The 18,586-nt window shown below is 38.8% G+C and overlaps 1 protein-coding gene across 6 annotated transcripts in view; it reads right to left on the bottom strand.

The window, feature by feature from the left end:
- The window catches only part of OTOA (otoancorin), a 41,986-nt gene that overhangs the window by 21,237 nt on the left and 2,163 nt on the right, over positions 1 to 18,586 (bottom strand). For 2 of the 6 annotated variants that reach the window (XM_026859266.1, XM_026859265.1), the window contains exons 2-19: positions 17,488 to 17,571; positions 17,113 to 17,141; positions 16,990 to 17,020; positions 16,870 to 16,897; positions 15,856 to 15,943; positions 14,272 to 14,403; positions 12,660 to 12,895; positions 12,346 to 12,449; positions 9,460 to 9,566; positions 8,874 to 9,013; positions 6,257 to 6,380; positions 5,668 to 5,883; positions 4,907 to 5,074; positions 4,455 to 4,595; positions 3,820 to 3,875; positions 3,323 to 3,440; positions 2,751 to 2,824; positions 1,313 to 1,448 (exon numbers count right to left, since the gene is read on the bottom strand). In XM_026859266.1, the coding sequence (XP_026715067.1) occupies positions 1,313 to 1,448; positions 2,751 to 2,824; positions 3,323 to 3,440; positions 3,820 to 3,875; positions 4,455 to 4,595; positions 4,907 to 5,074; positions 5,668 to 5,883; positions 6,257 to 6,380; positions 8,874 to 9,013; positions 9,460 to 9,566; positions 12,346 to 12,449; positions 12,660 to 12,895; positions 14,272 to 14,403; positions 15,856 to 15,943; positions 16,870 to 16,897; positions 16,990 to 17,020; positions 17,113 to 17,141; positions 17,488 to 17,566 (2,007 nt within the window). In that variant the 5' untranslated portion in view covers positions 17,567 to 17,571. The remainder of the gene's footprint in view (positions 1 to 1,312; positions 1,449 to 2,750; positions 2,825 to 3,322; positions 3,441 to 3,819; positions 3,876 to 4,454; positions 4,596 to 4,906; positions 5,075 to 5,667; positions 5,884 to 6,256; positions 6,381 to 8,873; positions 9,014 to 9,459; positions 9,567 to 12,345; positions 12,450 to 12,659; positions 12,896 to 14,271; positions 14,404 to 15,855; positions 15,944 to 16,869; positions 16,898 to 16,989; positions 17,021 to 17,112; positions 17,142 to 17,487; positions 17,572 to 18,586) is intronic. The other 4 variants (XM_026859269.1, XM_026859268.1, XM_026859270.1 and 1 more) reach the window with 3 other exon arrangements.

Here is an 18,586-nt window from a genome sequence, read left to right as displayed (position 1 = left end):
CAGAGCTAATCTTGGCTCTTGACCTGTATCACTCAAATGCATCACGACATATTTAAACTCTGTGACCCTTTAAGGAACAAAGATACAACAGTTTGCACTGGCAACTTAATCTATAATTTCTGCTGAGACTACTTTATACTTTTTGCATTTACCAATGCAACTGGTGATACTTAATAAGCACTTGTCAGAGGTTTCAGTGTACCCTTTATTCTATATCGAAGCACACATAAAACCAATTAAATATGCCACCCAACCTGCAGGGGTGGTGCAGTTCTGCCTGGCAGCAGAGCCCTCAAATGGCCCCTGTAGCGAAGGGGCCACAAGCGCTTGGTGTCAGAAGGTTTAGCTCTGATGGGTTTCTCAAGCAGCTGCCAAAACACTAGGGACTATATGACTGGTTAGTACGTATAAAGACATGAATACTCACAGCTACATCAAAGAACTAGTTTCCCCTAAAAACTGGTGATTGCCACAGGTCCCAGTCAGCAGAAGTCACAAAAACCTCCTGGTACCACCACCACCTCTCCCATGGAGCTTCCTGTGCCACGCACAGCTCTACAGGACCAGCACCGCTCGGAGCAAGGGGGAACAGCTCCAGGTGCAAACGAGTCAGCTCCAGGCTGCCCCGGACAGCTCGCTGTGGTCAGCAATGACCTTTCATGAGAACATTTTGTAGCAGGCGCAGATTCAAGGAAAATTGTTAAGGAAACTATAAAAAGGTTTCCTTAGGCAGGGAACAATAAAACTGAAAGAGTGCACAAAAAAAACGTAAGAATACAGATGGATAAGTCAACAACTTATGTAGAAGGTGACTGACATTACTATAGGAAATGCAGTGCAGTAACATGCCAACAGAACCACAGAATGGCTGAGTTTGGAGGGGAGCTCTGGAGGTCCACCCCCGCTGCTCAAAGCAGCTCAGCTACCGCAGGCTGTGGGGACCTTGGCACTCAGAGCTTCTCTGAGCCAGGCAACAGTCTAAGCTGCTCTTGCTTGCGACGGTGAAGAAATGAGCATGCAGTGTTACTGCCTTTTGGCCCCTCAGAGTCCATCAGCTCTGGTTTCACCACACAAACACGGAGCAGGGCAGCCTGTGTCTCAGCTGGCTGTCAGTATACAGGAGACCATGCACGTGTGCATGCGGACTGGAGAGCACAACTAGGCAGGACAACTTTGTGAAGCACTACATGACAATAAAGGGAGAGAAAACTCATCAACCACTCTCACTTAGTTTGGAATTGACAGTGGCTAATTAGAGATTACTTTTTTTTCAGCTCCCCCTCCACTGCTGGCCCCTCCTAGCCATACCTACCAAGCACTCCTGTACTTTTTGCAGGACAGCATTCCTTTTGTGAAGGCTTGGATTCAAAAGGTCCATCTCAGTCTTTCCCAAACTTTCAATGAAAGGGACACACAGAGGGCCTGAAACATACTCCAGGTACTCAATCCTGCAGAAAGAATTCAAAATTCATGCAAACCTGACCTTCATACACCCATAACAACACCCATAAAATCTGTGATGACAGAAAAATTTAGAGACAAGTCTGGACTTGAAAAATTATAAACCGGCCAGGCCAGAAAAGCAGTAATTAATCCACACCTCACTTTAACTTACATCTTCTTCCAGTTCATCAGCTCATGAACCTCATGTCAAAAAAAGGCTAAGGGTTATAAATAGCTGCAAGTAGATGAAAGTGCTCTGAGGTGCTTTAACACCACATCAAACAAGACTGTCTAAAGTTCAGAAACTTTTCCCCTTTCTCCTTTCTATTAGGAATAAATCTCTGATGCATGAAGATGTGGTGGGTGGGTTAAGGACAACAAGTAGTTTTAGAGTAGGTTTCCTTTTTATCAAAGTCCAAGAAAGCCTGCCAAACTAAACAAAATGATGCTCTTCTCCACCCAGAGTGACAGGCAGCCTTTGCAAATAAAGTTGTATCTCAAAGCTGCACAAGCCCAGGGTTTGTAGGCAGGAGCACCGGTGATTTCTCATGGTCCTGAACAAGCAATATGAAATTGCTGGCCAAATAACTTGGTGCTGCAGTTTGTAGAAAACCTTGTATTAAAGTCTTTCTATTATTTTTAAACAGTCATGCCTTTTCAATCAGAATTCTTCTATTGTCTTACTTTTTTTCAATTAAAAATATTCCAAGAAAATAATAATTCTCATTCACTTTTATCCCTTTAATCATGTAGGAAGAAAGAAATAAAGAAAAAGGGGAATTAACAAGTTGTACAATTCAGGAGTTCCTATCAAGGTACAATTAGTATTTTTTTCCTAAGCAAAAAAAGCTGTCACTGAATATTACTTGGCTATTTACACAATGCAGTTTTGCTAACTTACAAAAATGTCTTTAAACACACTGAAATGTTTTAATGAATTAACCCCTTTATTTTAGCAGACATCAGCAACAGTATAAGCAGCAACATTACAAGCTTTGTTATCGTTGCCACACCACTGCACCATGATTCAGTCTGCACACAGAGCGCTTCAAGGGGGACTGATTTCAAGGATGCAAAGGAATCCACAATTGTGACAAAAATGGGCTATACTAAAAGACACCAAGTATTACCAACTTTCACTTGACACAGATTTTGGCTGGTCAGTGACTGCTTTTTATAAATTAACATTTGTTTGAATCATCAGTTACCTTAGGACTGAAGAGATTATTAAAAAGTGCTCAGAAGCACTACTCTGAGCGTACTACTACAAATGCAGTAACTTAAGATGTAGTTAAGATGTAACTTACGGAAGCACCGGTAAGAAAAAGGGAGGAATAGATACACTGGAGACTTTCCAAAACTTCCAAGCCAAACAATTAACCTAAAAGCAACAAAAATTCAAGATCTTAGGCATATGGAAATTTTGAGGAAGAATGAAAGTATGGTTTACTTATTATAGCTTACAAATCAGTAGCTATAAACCTCTGCATATTAACTTCAGAGGGTATTTTTCTTTGGCTTTTTGCAAGCAGTTTAGAGTTTTCTTTTTGTAGACACCGGCGATAAAACATCCTATATTTGGATGCATGAGAGCATTTGTATATTTTCAAAACTTATGTATATTTCCGAACAGATTACTCATGAATTAGCAAGTCAGAAGGACTGTAGAAATTTCTTGCAACTTGTGACAAATGAAATTGTCAAAATAAAGTATGATAACAAATTCACACATAAAAGACTTCAACGAAACATGTTAACAGACAAGTTCACACATACAAGATTTTGAAAAAAAAATAAAAAATTAACCAAATTCTAATTTACCTACAGTTTGGATATTGGGTAGTATGTTTATGTACACAAAGTCTTATTTTACTTTTACCTGATATGGAGAAAGCAGATGAAGATTGTTTTCAAAGAATTTAAAATTGTTTAAAAAAAAGTCTGTGCCCATACTTTCAATGAGTTGACAAGTTACTCCTTTCACAAGCTGTCCTGTGCTGATAGGAAAAGCAGAGTTCAATCTTTTGAATATTCAAGCAGGATCTAGTTCTTACTCCCCACAACCATGTTCTAAGATAGTTTCTTGAACACCTCTCTTCCCCATTTCTTGTAATTGAAAGGCTATTGAAAGTAAAAATGTAATCAAATTGAAAAATATTGACTGAGCCTTAAAATACTAAATCCTCTGCAATGCTTTGATACTGATTTTGGATTTGGAGACCCTTTTTAATGAGGAAGGTGAATTATCCTGTGGTACAAAGGAATGAATAAACATAAGATGGTAAAAAAATACCACATAGTGTTTATGCTTACCTCAGTCACTCTCATCACAATACTAGACTTAAACCCCATTTCAAGAGAGACTATTATCCATACCTTAGAAGGTCAACAGGATAGCTCTCCTTAGACAGTAATTCATACAGATACAAAGCCTGAAATAAAACCCACCGTATTTAAAGTTAACCTTAAGTAATTCAGTTGCAAGATGCAATAACAGCTGCAAGATTTTTGTATGCTTAACTCTCTTATGTACTCTAAAGGCATTGCTATGGTCCGGTTTGGCATCCAGTGCTGAGTTTCTTCTTCAGAAGACAAGACATCACTGACTGGCACTGTGGAATGATGTTAAACACGTTGATGGCACACAACCATAGAATAATTTAGGTTTGAAGGGACCTCTGGAAATCATCTGGTCCAACCTTGCATCTCTCTAGACAGAGCCAAAGGGCTGACTGTATGTGCAAATGTCTAGTATACAGTACTGGAAAGAGAAAATTTATGTGACAGAATATTGAAGACTTTTAAACTCAGCATATTAATGCTTCCCTTTCTGTAACATTGTCTCATAATGTTGCCTAGGCTCAAAGTGACCTCTGGTTTTTATGTCAAGATATATTTGGGGCAGTTCTTTCCTTTTACCTGTGTTCCTTGAACACATATGTATTAGAGCACTTCCTATTCTCCCATCATACTCAACTGTAGTGGAATGGGAACTGTATAATAATTTTTACCTGGCTTCTTCTTAGTTCTTTTCCTTTCATCATTGAAGAATTATATCCAGTCTGCTTCCATAAATCAGAAAGAGATATTTCCTTAAAGAAAGCTCCTTGTATATCTTTGACTGATGAAGAAAAATCTCCAGATGCAGCTATCTAAAAAGAGGAACAGATAAATACATGGCATTTCAGAACTGATGCTTAGATTTACAGGATTTGCCCTTCTTTCTGTTCTGTGTAATATTTCTCTTAAGAGGATAAAGGGAAAACATGTCAGTATTAAAAATGCCACAGGACTAAGCAAGACACAGCCTTCAAAATATATTTGGTGTTCAGAAAAAAACACTGAAAATATTAACCATCGAGCTGAAACACAAATCTTGGTGACAACACCGTCACGTTCTGCATATCTGGTTATTGTCCTCTTGTACAGAGAGAACCTGCCACACACTTGAGTTTATAATCACCTTTCTGAGGATCCCTTGCTGTTGTGCAGGTGATAAGTCAGATAAGTATTGTGATGTTGTGCCTCGAATAATCTGAGAAAGGTCCTTTGGGTTCATGCTGTAGAATGACTGGGTACTAATACCAGTTACCAATGCACCCATTTGACTAACATTATAAAATGATAAAACCTGCAGAGATAACAGCACAAACAAAAAGAAAGTTTTCCGGCTTGTGAACAGCAGATATATTTAAAAGCAAAGTTAATAAATAAATCAAAACTATTATTATTGAATACTTCATACATTTCTTGTCTGGGGATGCACTTTTCTTAGATTTCTTTCAATTCCGACAAGACTGTCCAGGGAACAAATGTGACAATTTTCTCAGAGGCTCCTTGTTTTGAAACTTCAGAGAGGACCCTGATTCCTTCCATTACAGTATATTTGAATATATAGTCTGGGATCTCTGATCATGCAAATTCTGCTTAAGGCAGCGATACAGACAAAATAATATATACAACTGCCAAATGCAAACAGTCATTCCGTTACTAGAGAATTGCTCTGGGAGGTGCAGTCTTGGATGTTTTTATTTATTTTACAGTCTTGGATGTTTTTATTTGTTTTACAGTCTTGGATGTTTTTATTTGTTTTAAAAATTTTCAGACCACTAACAGTAATAAAAAGAAGTCTTGTACTAAACTTTTCAAAATCTACAGTTATCACTGAGAAAAAGCCATTTCACTTTTAAAAACAGAAGGTAGGGAAGCTCTTATCAGAGGTACCTTTTCGTAAGAGAGGTATTTACTGGATAAAATCATAACTTGGCTTTTTGCCCACCCAGAGACTTGGTTTAATGTTGCAATAGCGGTATGCACTGCTTCAGGTGACAAAGATTCCAGTTGACTTGAAGTTAGTCCAACCACGGCATCTGACAGAGATCCAAGGATATCATTCAATGTCTGGTTTTGCATGGCAATGTTCAGGAGCTGAGATTTGAGCTAAAGTGAATAGAAACACAGATGGGAAATAAAAATCTGCCAAGAACCAATTTTCATTATCACACAAAATAGCTGGAGTTTCTGGAATAGGCACTGGCAACCATTTCGTGACCACACACTTCATAAAAACTAAAAATAGAACCACAGTTGGTCAAAGTAATATGGAATAGGAGGAAACAATGATAAAAGAATGAGCACTGTAAAAAACCAAAAATGCACTTTTATTCTTTACATTTTATGATAGAGAACTATTTCCACTTATTTCTTAGATCCCAGCCAATTTACACACTTTTCTTTCCAAATTCAAGAAGAAAGTCCCTCCTCCTCTGTTTTCAGGATTAGGTTAGGCAAGAAGAACGAGCACTGCACCCACCTTCTGAACCTCAGCCTGGAAACCTCTCAACTGATTGCATTTAATCATTTGATGAAGTAAAGCCCGGGCCACAGCAGCATCCAGCTGTTCCATGTCATCATAAAAGCAGACCAATAAACCTAGCCTGTATAGAAGAAAACACATTAGCTAACTTCTGACATAAAAGGTGTAATTCTCAGGAAAATTAAATAAAGCATGGAATACCCTACTTGTGCTCAAAACTTCAATCATTTGTGTTTATCACTAGTGCCTTAAACCACAATCTTTAAAACTCCACATGGCCTGAAACTGGAATATGAGACATATGCACTGCTCTCTGTTTTCAGCTGACTCTACCCAGATTGCTTGTGCTGTTAAAAATTTAACTTTCCTGGTTCTATTTGTTTGTGGCTGGATTTTCCCAGCTAACGACTCCATGTCCTTTGGCAGAATTTGCAGTACAATCTCTGCTTTGAAAAGGATGGAGGGCTCAATACGTCTCTACAAGTGCCTTGGTGAGTTCTTACCTGGATTGATTGGACGCTTTGAACTCTAAACCCTTCTTGGATTTCACATGCAATATAACTCATTCATGTGTCAGAGCAGCAGCTAGAGCATTGCATAGTCTCTTTATCGTTTCAGGTTTAAACAAAGCCTGGTTGGTGCATTTCACATCAAACACATGACTGGCTGATGGGCAGAGACCTGTCCAATTCAACACTGACCAGGAGAAAACACACTGAGGCTCACTCCCTTAGTTGTGCCAGCACAGCATTTGCAAGGCAGTGCTGTGAACCAGACGTGGAGCTCATTTTCCTCCACAGTGCCTGTGCTGTAATATTAAATTCAGCATTTCCATTAACCTCTGTAAAGCGCAACCGCAACCACAGTTGATGGAGAGTGGTGGTCATACCACCAAGGGTAGGCGCCTGCTCAACGTGCCCTTCTGACCTGGGCCTGGTGCTTATTTGCTGCCATCAGCTGCAGCCCCACAAAGGAGGTCTGAAGTGTGCATCCCTCTCCCTGGACTTTAATCACTTGTGATGGTGATGAATTCATCTGTAGGAAGCCTGAAACAATCCCCTGTCACTGTAAACAACTAGCCTTTGCTTTCATAATTTACACAGGACAAGAACCTACAAAGCCCAGCTTTCCTGATACAGTCTCTGGTTTTTAACAATTCAGTGACACAGGCCTAAGCAGAGTCTAGGCAATAATGTCCAGATGTGAACTAAATAAACAGCTGCACCACTATCGAACTCAGTAAAACTCTACAGTGCAGGAAGGTTTAGCTTTTAATCCCTCTAGTCCCTCAACAACAACCTGCTTCACAATATAACAGAATACTGCCTCAGCACTCCTTCTGAATTCATGGGACATCATCAAACCGACATACAAATCAAAGAAACATCTATAAATGCATTTTTATAACAAATAATTACCTTCTGATGCATTATTGCATAGCCACCAAGAGCTCTTAATCTCCTTTGAGATTAGTGGCAATGAATAATACTACTTCTTAAAAGTGCATTTAAATCATCAGAATGGTTAAAACGAGTAATATAAAATAAGTGTGTTGTAAAAATGGAATATATTAAAGATTATGGAGCATGACATTTCTCTCATCTGTGAGAATGTGGCACCTCTCATGAGTGGTAAAATAATTTTTAAGTTTTCTGACGTTGAAATTTAGAGTGTGGGCACAATTCTTCTCTCGCTTACATCTCTGACAATCAGCAATACTTCATGGAAGTCGGTGAGTCATATTGCAATAATGACAGGAGCTCTGAAGCCATAAAGCATATTTTCCATTAGTTTAAAACTCCAAGGTATCCCCCAAGGAGACTACAAATAACTTCAGACAGTGATGTCTTGGGACTAAATACATCCATTTATATGACAGTGTAAATGGAAATGTGGAGTACAGCACTTTCTTGCAGGTAGCTCACTGCATATTTATAAGTAGGAGCAGTTGGGTTTTTTTTTTTATTATTGTTAAAGTAAGTTCAGTGCTGATTTGAGAGCCCTAAAAATGCAGTTTCCTGCTTACACACATAACAGTCACGTGTGTTTACATGTGGCTCATCTCTACCCCACAGGACGCAAGGAGGACAGCAGGGTGGGCTTTATACCTCTTCACTTTGTGACCTCTTTGGTGACACTCATGCCAGCTAAAAAACACTTGCAGTATTGGCCAGCTTGAGCTAAGATTTCCACCTTCAATCCTAACTGTAACATGATTTCCACACAATACCTCCATCTTTTGTGATTTAAACAGTCAACTCAACTCATGTTCTGCTATCCCAATTTATTTTCTTGCTGTATTGCACTATGCAACGGAGCCTTGACTGGATCCCCCAGATACTGCTGTTGTCCTCCTACTAGTATTACAGACAACAACTCACTGCGAAGCAGGAGACAAAGCGTTAGCTAATTAGGCACACCTCCAGAAATTCATAAAGTAGCAATTCTTCACTGTTGCTAACTAGGGTTGGATTTCAGCCTAGATTTTTCTGCTGGAAGGAAAAAGCTATACCACATCAACAGTTTTATCAGCTACTTATTGCTCCTCTCTTTTCTCTTTATTTATTCGTTCTCTCCATATGCAGCCATAAAAGAAAAAGAAAAGCAGTCTTGCCTGTAGATAGTTGAAGTGTTTCTCATATCAAATCCTGATGACTTTATTCTTTCCAGGAAAGCTTGTGCAAGCTCTGGTGTGATATCATACACTGTGTCCAACTGCTTTGTTGCGTTGTCATAGCTAACAAATAGTCTTATCTGACCATTACAAACAAAATAATGTGTCAGGATTGTCAAAAAATTACATCCAATAAAATATGATTGACACTAAATTAACGGACTCCATTCATGTTATAGAGAAAGGGAGAAGATGGATTTGGATAATACAGTATCTCTGAAGGCAAAGCTGAGTGAGCGATTCTCTGTCAAACTGTCAAATTATTTAAGGGTCTCCTATCATTGGTCCCTGTCTTTCAGTACAAGTCACAGAAGTCTGAGACAGATAAATAATTACATATTAATGACAAGCACTTTCAAATTCTCAAACCAGAAGAATATTTGGTTGGCAATGGATTTAGATTCACTTTATATTTAAATAATTAAAACATATAAACTTCTTTTTCATGTTTAAGTTTGCATTTGTGTTCATATTGTCTGTAAGTGACATCACTTGATAATATGTCCAACCACAATTTGTTACTTACTTCATTGAGACTAATTTTCAGAATTTCTTCTAATGGGAGATGGACCATGTATCTTCCCAAAATCCATAAGTTTTCTGCACTGACCCAAGAAGCTGATTCACTGAAATCTGTTTTGTACAAATAAACACTCACTACAATGTTAAGAAAGTAATTATTTCAAATATATTGTATCCAGTATACTGGTTTTGGCAAATAATCAAAAAAAAATCTGCAAATCAGAAAAATCCTTAGCAGAGAGTCAGGTTCCCTCCATTAGCTAGAGTCCAGCACATTTTTATGAGCCTATACATTTTTTAATGAAAATGAAATAATGTTTCAAATGTCTCAAATTTTCTCATACAAAAAATGATTAATGTTTTATGTTGTCAAAATAGAAAATGGATAAAGTATGAGACAGGAAAAATTAAACCAATAATATTAAATATGGAGCAGCATTTTTTAAATTCAGTTCTCCTAATCAAATGTATTATTTATGAACACCAGGAAGGCATGATACTTTGTAACACTTTATACATCTTATATATTATTATTGATGATAGCACTTATTTCAGCAATATGCAATAGCAATAATGGCAAAAATGAAAAATCATTCATATACCTATATGGAAATAGGTTGGCAAAAAAATCCCAAAATATTCCGTAACAGTTAAAAGTTGTCATTCATTTATAACATTCTCCCAAGGACTGAAAATTAAATCAAGATCCAGATATCCCTGAGAAAAAAGTATTTGCGGACTAGGTGGATACTCTGTGCCACAAAGACAGTATTTTCTCCAAGGTGCCATAATTTGGATAGCTCTACGTGTGATACCTCTGAACATATTCCTTAGCAGTGCTGATACTCACAACTCTGTTAAAAAAAAATCATCAGTGCACTTTGAAGAGTTTTCAGTATCTGAAAAAAAACAGCCTATAAATATCAGAAGCTGAAGAACCCCATTTACTAAGTGATTTTTTTGAAAACACAGATCTAAGCAGCTTAGCTGAGACAAGATGATGCTCCCAGCAGACCTGTCTGTCAGGCCTGTTTTTTTAAGTGATATTATCTCCCATTACCAGGAATATTAAGAGAGTTGAAAGATATGATAGAAGAGTTAAACAAATACTAGCACAATTTAAGGATGTTGACTCTGGCCTTTAGTAGAACAGACTTCCAGTTACCATGGCAGCCATGATCCCCCAAAACTTTTGTGATTTTTAAATAACGTACAAAATTCTAAAGTTACAGCCTCCTATTTTTGCAGTGGCTACCAGCATGCTTCCTCTCCGAATACCTCAGCATTTTTAATATGAAACAGGGGAAAATTGGCTGAGTGGCAGAGAAATTTCTTGGAAGGTTTGACTCTTAAAACATAGTGGCCACATGTCACCTCCTGCTCACCCAGTGATCCAGCTGCAGGCGCTGCCTGACACCACGAGGAGATACGGCATGATGGAAAAGCCCTCTGCAGGCTCAACAGAGACACAGAGATGAGCTCTCCATCACCAAAACCAGCAGAAATGCTTGGGAGGTGGCCCCATAAGCACCACAAATATGAAGCTTCTTTCAAGTTTCTTTTCTGCTGAGCTTCAGTGAGGAAGATGCTGCTTCTGCAGAGGGCTGATCCCTTTCCCAGGTGGTGCCAGCGCTGTGCACATATAAAGTTAAAGTGAATAAATCAGACTGTTGCAGGACTCTTCTGTTGTCCCACACAGCATATGCTGTGACCCATGGTGTGCTGACATACCTGAGTGAGCTTTAAACTTGCCAACCTGGATGTTGGTAGCAGTCTAGCTGTGCCTGCTCAGGGCTGATGGGTTCTGCAGCTCATACTACCAGAACTAGCCGGTAATCAGTCCCCACCTACTGCCTTCAGGAGTGGATTCATCGTATCTGCACTGCTTTGCATTTGAAGCAGCAACCGGGAGGTAAGAGAGGCATGGTTAGTCCCCGTCCCTCCTTAGCTGGGTGATCTTTTACAAACTGAAGGTTCACTGATGTTTCAGACACAACCGTGGGATTTTCCCAGACCGAGTATCATCAGGCAAGTTCTGCATCTTTGCTTCCTCAATAAAGGACAGGCAGTAACACCACTTCTTAGTGGTGTCATAAACTTCCTCTCTACCACTTAATGGGTTACTCTGATATTTTGAAATGACGGAAGTCCCAGGAGCGAGATTTTGCACGACTGAAACAAGTGGGCATTCTGCATTTGATTTCCAGGGAAAGAGGAAGAACATACACATCTAGAAGTCTAAAATGCCACCCGACAGCGCTGCTGGGATGTTCAGCGAAACCCAAGCACTGGTTCTGATACGTCAGTGCTGCTGCCGCTTTACAGCCCCCTCGTGGAACCTGTCCTGCACTGTCCCAGCTGCGGCACATCTGCTAAAGATGTATTAACAAGGCAAACAGATGTGGTAAAATGCATAAAATCAGAATGAACTTTGTCTTTATCTTGTCCCTTTTCTGAACGAGACTGTGCCAGGTGCAGTAGAACTTCCACAACATCCTGCATTTCTTTTTTATTTTTAAACCATGCATTGGCTAATGTATTCTGAGACAGATCTGTTTTTCTAGTCTGAATAGTTCAGAAGTGAACAAGGCACCTGTGCAGAGTTCCTGACAACTGTATCCTATTTAAGTGTTAGAAAAAGGACTTGAGTATTGAGACTTTGTGTATAGCTCTGTGCAGAAGAGGTGAAGAACAAACATCTTTGGAGAACTATTTGCCATGAGTAACAAATACATTATGTTTACTGTATTCTGGAGCAAAGCTATTCAAGACAGCTACTCTTAAACAGACCTGTGCTAAATTTGAGAAACAGTTCAACACAGTGTATAGGCCTTTTGTTGACTTTTTCTCTTATGATAAGCAAAAATAAAATACTTTGTATGTAACGTACCACTCATGTTATAGGATGTTTGTAGAATCTGCTTCATCCAGCCATACAGAGCTCTCTGTGTATTTGCTGAGGTTCTGTCATAGAGGTCCTTGAATACTGTTGATCTAAGTGATGCAAGGGCATATTAGTTCACTAATTAGTTAACTTTTTTTTTTTTTAAATGACACACATAGACAAATGTTTTTAGAAACAGCAAGACATAAGCAGAAAGCTGTATCTGGAAAATAGACTGAGACCAACCTCTTTTTAAAAGTGTATATATAGTCAGCAAATGCAACGTAGTATTAATTGTGTCTGGAAAATAAATGGCTTACAAGTTTCTGAAAGCATCCTCCTGCAGAACATTTGGGAGGCTCCCAATGATGTCAGGTTGGAGATAATTCACTGCTGACACATGCAAAACCTGGCTTAGGATATCCACACAGTCCAAGGCACTCAAAGCCAGAAAGCATTTATCCAGTGTTACAAGGAACAAGGTCCTGTTTACTCCCGGGCTTTGAAAAAGTATCTCTCTAGTCTTGTCCCAGTCAATAATAATATTTCCCATTTCCTGCAAGCAACAGTAGGTTAAAAGAACATATATTTGATTAGTTCAATATATTGTTCATTTTGAGGCCTGGCAGAAAGCACTCTACAAACAATATGGTGCAAAATACTGTCTAGTTGCATTAGCTCAGGTAACTCCTTTTGGCATTAGCCAGAAACCAGCTTGAGTCTTCTGACAAAATCAAAATAAAAACCAGAAGAGTAATCCAAATGGCTGAAGTTATAGGCTGCACTCTCAAGAACTTAGTTACTTGGAACATGAAAGGATGTCGGAATTGAATGTGTATTAATTCACAGATAATTTAATATGTATAATATCTCTATTCTATTAATATGAGAACATCTCTAGAATGGATCTTTTCCCATGCAGTATTTCTTACACCAATTACTACAAACACCTCCCCCAGACGATGGGGCAACATCAAAGAAACAATTCGAGGGAATAAAGTCACCCTGTTTGGGGACAGATTATTATGTTGCTCCATCTCATAAACTGACATGTCTAGGACAGCCCATTCAGAGCTGATAGTCCTGGGCCTGGTGATTTGTTCATGCAATATTATTTTTAAGAGGACAAAATTTACTGTTTATTGAAAGGGCTTATGCTCTACTGCTCTGGCTCCCAGTGTATGCTGCACACCTATCCTGTGTGCTCTGGCAGCAGGAGCTGTCTGAATAGCAGATTACAGTGTTTGTTCTGGACACTCAGCTCCTGTGTCTGGGGACACACTCTTCCTTTCTCCTGCATTAATCTCCCCCCCCCCAGCGATAGCCATGCTGGAGGCCCTTCCTCCTGGCAGGGAAGATGCTGAGTGCTCTCATACATCAGGCTACCATCCCATCCTGCAGAGATCCTCTCTGCAGGGGGGAAACCTCCCTGTGTGGCACTTGCTGACTTTGAGTGAGATGGATCACACAGGGGACACCACAAAGGCAAGTAAATGATGTTATGCTGCCTCCCTGCCAAACTGCCTAACAATTTGCTTGCACACTCCCGTAAGTAATTAACAAGATAACTAACTTCACCTTCTTTAGTCATCTGGCCTCTCTTTCCAGCCACTGAAGAGAAGCAGATACTCCCTGAGAACAACTGGTCCTACCTACCTCAGATACTTGTGTAGGAAGGAAAATCATTCTCTGGAGATGTGTTTCTCTCCACTGATTACAAAGAAAATCTAGACAACTGACTTGTCACCAAACTTTTAGACAGTAAGATTTAAATTAAGTAAGTCCAACCTAAGGAGGGAGGCTCCTGGAATCTAATCCAAACCAGATAAGTAACGGCATGGTGTGCACTGCGAGACCCCCAGTCTGGCCCTTTCCCATTTATCTAAACCACTGACAGCAGCTTTTCTTTTTCACAAGTGCAAAGTGACTTACAATATGGTGCTTTTTGCTGTTGAAGAGATATTTCATTGCAGTTTGGAACTGCTGCTGATCAAGCTGTTGGAATTCGGATAGTAGTTGCCTAGGCTGGTATAAAAGGTTCTTCAGGTAACTTTTTATGGACATCTGAAGTATAGAAAAATATGTGTAATATGCATAAAACTCATACTATTGTACTGGGGAATTTTTTACTCCCTGAAAAACTCTGCTTAAGGAGAGGTAAGTGCTTACCTCCTGTCTGTGTTGTCAACGACTAGAATAACTATACTCAACAAAAACTGTAAACAAAAATAATCTAACTGTAATCCTGAAAGACAATATTTTAAAAATCCTATTCTTGGCTTCATCAGTGAGACCTCTTCAGTGAGTCATTTAACAAAAATGCCTCAGTTTCTCACTTCATAAAACAAGAGTAATAATGCTTTTCTGATTCACACAGCAAAGCAGTGAAAATGAACCTTTTAAAGACCTCAAAAAAATCAGGTACTGTGTACATATTATTATTACTTAAAAAAGGGAAGGAAACATGCAATCAGATGGGAGGAAAAGTGTACCAGGTCATAAGGCAAAAATATTTTCTCACATCAAACTGCATTACCAGTTAACAATCTCATGCCAGTTTTGAAAGTCTGAGGGGAATTATAACATTGGAACAGAAAGCACAGTAATGCTCATTAGCACCAGGCTGGAGTAAAATCCCTTCTAATTCCTGACAGAATTATTTCAGAATTGGTTTGGAATTTGAGTTGAAACTGTTCTTTGTTGTCTTTGCTTAGCTTGCATTGCCACCAACAAATATTAACATAGTCAGGTCCTTGTTGTCTAGGGGGTCCAGGCCTGATTACAGCCTTAAACTGTTAATAAATCTGATCAAACGGGAAGGGGCAGTGTTAGTCTCCTGTAGGTTTGGATGAGCTGTGACAGTGAAATGGAGCTTGGGAAAAGGTTTGAGTGCTGTGGAGCTACATGGCCATAGGCTTTTGGGAATGCCTGAGGCTCAGAGATTGTACATTTGACACTTTCCTGTTCCAGAGCATGTGCAGGGAGGAGGGAAGGGATCAGGTTTTGATTAGCAGACTACAGTTCTACTTAAACTATGTCATAACCAATCATAATGACCAGGGATAAAGACCAATTAGTTTTTCCTATGTCAGAGTTCAGAGGAGCCTTAAAAGGTCAACACATTTTGTAGGATGCTCTGAGGCCTCTCATTCCATCATAAGGAGTGCAAACTACAGTGTGGTCAAAATCTGGGAAAAAACTGCCATTTTGTGGAGAAATACACATATTGATGTGTATACACTCAATTCAGAAACAGTGACTGTGCCTGAAAACTCCTAATTTCTGCTTTCCATCAGAGAAGAAGCAAAAAGATCTTTCTTATTATTTCTGCCTTGCATTCTGCTGCAATCTGAAAAAGATGAAGAAAAAAAATATTCCTAGTTCCTATTTATCTGCCACACTGTAAATCTGTTAGTTATCTCTATTATTGACAACCTAGTTCTGGCTACAGAGATAGGCTGCTTTTTTTCATACCTTTTTAAATAAGAATTTTCATGCATTTTAAATGGCACAAACCTGTAGGCTGCTAAGAGTAAACATAACTTCCTGGGCATGAAAATATGCCATGACTTTTGTAAGCATATCTGCTGTCCAGACATTAGAACTGTAACAGAAAACAGGACCAAAAATGCCAGTAAAATAATATAACATGTAAAATAGCAGATTACAAGACAAAACAAGAATAAGAAAAGCAAACACTGTTACTAATACCATAATAACATGAGTATTCAGCTTTTTGGCCTAACAAGACTAACAGCTGACCTATTTAATGCAATGAAAATGTGTGGTTCAATGAGGAATGGAATTAATTAGTTATGGGGTTTTTAATCTAACTCCACAACCACCCAAAATAATCTCAATTTTCCAACATGTTGCCATTAGTACCACCTCCAGGCATGAGACAAGCTGTGCTGTGCCTAGTCTGGAGCTATAGGTGTGCTTCCTGGCACCCCGTTATGCCTGTTCTGACCTGCTTGTAGAAAGAAAGTACAGTGACTAATGGCTACTGCCTTTCCTGCAGCACAGTCATTAATTTCAGTGTGTCTTCTCTACACAGCCATTGATTTTCTCAGAATATGTAGGAGTGGAATTGCCTTTGAGGCTTATATTGCTCTTTCAAATTTAGCCAGAATTAGCAAATAATTCAAAAGTCGCTAAGAGCCAAAGGAAGTGGGATGGATGGGGGATGGAGTAGGACTGAAAGAAGAAGATGGCAGAAAGCTGGAACTGCATCTAATTTCTTTAAGAAGCCCCTCTGAAACATATAAACAAAGTTAATTATCCCAGCTTTTGAAAACTGTAGCAGGTATTTATTCTCAGCCTCATTCTGTGCATGTTTTTGGCTTTATCATGAAAATCAGCTTTTTCCTTGTTAAGAGGAAATACTCCTCACAGGAGATCTAAACCAAAGTAATTGCATGTGCCAATTTCATTCTACCCATAATGTTCCAGTTTCTGTGGAAATGAAACAGATCATATCTGAAGTGCAAGATAAAACTGAAAATCAAGATGGTGAGAGTAATACATTACCTCTGAAAATGAAGTATATCAAGGATGGCTACACATGAAAAATGAACATAAAAAGTTATGGTGAGATATTGAGTTTTAATTCCTTTTAGAAGCATAAGTGGGAACAATTTTGTACATTACCATTCAGATATTTCCCAGTTATTACTTCCTCCTAAGGAAAAAATTATAAATATATGTAATAAATTATTATTTTTAGATTATAGTATAAAATGTTTGTAGAGAGATCAAAGAAAAAATACTAACCACAGCTTTGTGTAATAATGGAGGCAAATCTGTAAAAGATTATCCTGTTACTAAAAGCTGATTTAATGTTTTACCATTCAACTGTGTTATACAAAAATACATGTATTGTATGCAGTGAAACTATATATACACATATAATTTATTTATAAGCATTTAATGCAGTTTTGATTAAGTGTATTTACAGAAAAACAGTGAAAATAAAAGGCTATTAAATAATAAGAAATCTTGGCTCAATTCTTTGCTGGCATAGCTCCATGAAGTCAAGAGAGCAGAGAATATGGTCCTAGTTACCAACAAGTACTTCATCTATTTTACTACACATAGCTTCTTCCATCCACACAAAATACATCCCTCATGCAGAAGTTCTGGTCTTACCTTCGGCGTTCTGACTGTGTACTATCTCAGCATGATTCACTGACATCAATAAGAAACATATCTTCAAAAGTCTGGACATTTCTTCTAGTGTTTATTAGCATCAGAAGATATTTGGATTGAAAAGGAAAATAAAAAGAAGAGAGTCAAAAGGCCATATTCACCCCAAACTTCCATAGCTATAAATCAGACAGCCTAAGCTACAGAGTACAGACAGAGATCAGAATGATCTAAAAGTGCTTGCTCCCAAGTTTTTAATTTAGATATTTTTCCAGGATAGAGATATATTTTATGCAAATACAAGTCTGTCAAGTGTGCATGTGCAGCCAGATTTATTCCCCTTAGTCCCCTTTTACCAAGTAGCTCTTTTAATTTTCTTCCTAGTAGTACAATTTACTAAGTTACATTCTGCCTAAATATGACTTAAATGCATTTTTGTTAAAGCAAACAAACAAATCCTTTTAAACTCAGATAAAATAGGAAAGAAATAGAGGGAGTGAAGAAGGAAATAGTAAATAAGCTCCAAACAAACTCTAAGCTTTTTCTAGCTTGTGAAGTTGCCTGCATGATTACTGCAGACTAGGTCTGGGACCATCCATTTGCTGATCTCTGAACTCAAGCAGTGGGAGAGCCTGGCCCTCTTCGCTTGCCCCATGTCAGCGCGGGGTGCTGCAGGCAGGGAGGGTGATGGAGTGCTCCCCCTCCTCGGCTGCCATCACTCTGCAAAAAGGGAGAAAATGTCCTTGTGCCCTTCTGAAGCACAGGGAAAGCAACACATTTGGGAATTGGAGTTCAAGACCCTGCCACTTCATTTAGATGGATCAAAGCTCTAGTCTTGGTACTCATGAGAAGTGTACCATCAATTTTTCACAATCAGATAGGACACAGTTTCTATGGAAATATCTGGTTTAGTAGCTCTTGCTATCCCTGCTGCTCTGTGCTATGCAGCACAGAGATCACCGAAAGATAAATTAGCTGGAAGGGCAGTCATGGGATACCTGGAGCTTTTCACCTGGGTGTCACTCATTCTCATCAGAAAAGACTGACAGTCTCACAGTTGTCCTCTGTAAAATTAATTTGCTGCTTTTGATCTAGCTCCTGA

Source organism: Athene cunicularia (genome assembly GCF_003259725.1).
Source record: "Athene cunicularia isolate RWA chromosome 14 unlocalized genomic scaffold, athCun1 chr14_part1, whole genome shotgun sequence".
Taxonomy (NCBI): Eukaryota; Metazoa; Chordata; class Aves; order Strigiformes; family Strigidae; genus Athene; species Athene cunicularia.
Note: the sequence above shows the minus strand (reverse complement) of the source record. Positions and strands in the feature narration are given on the sequence as shown.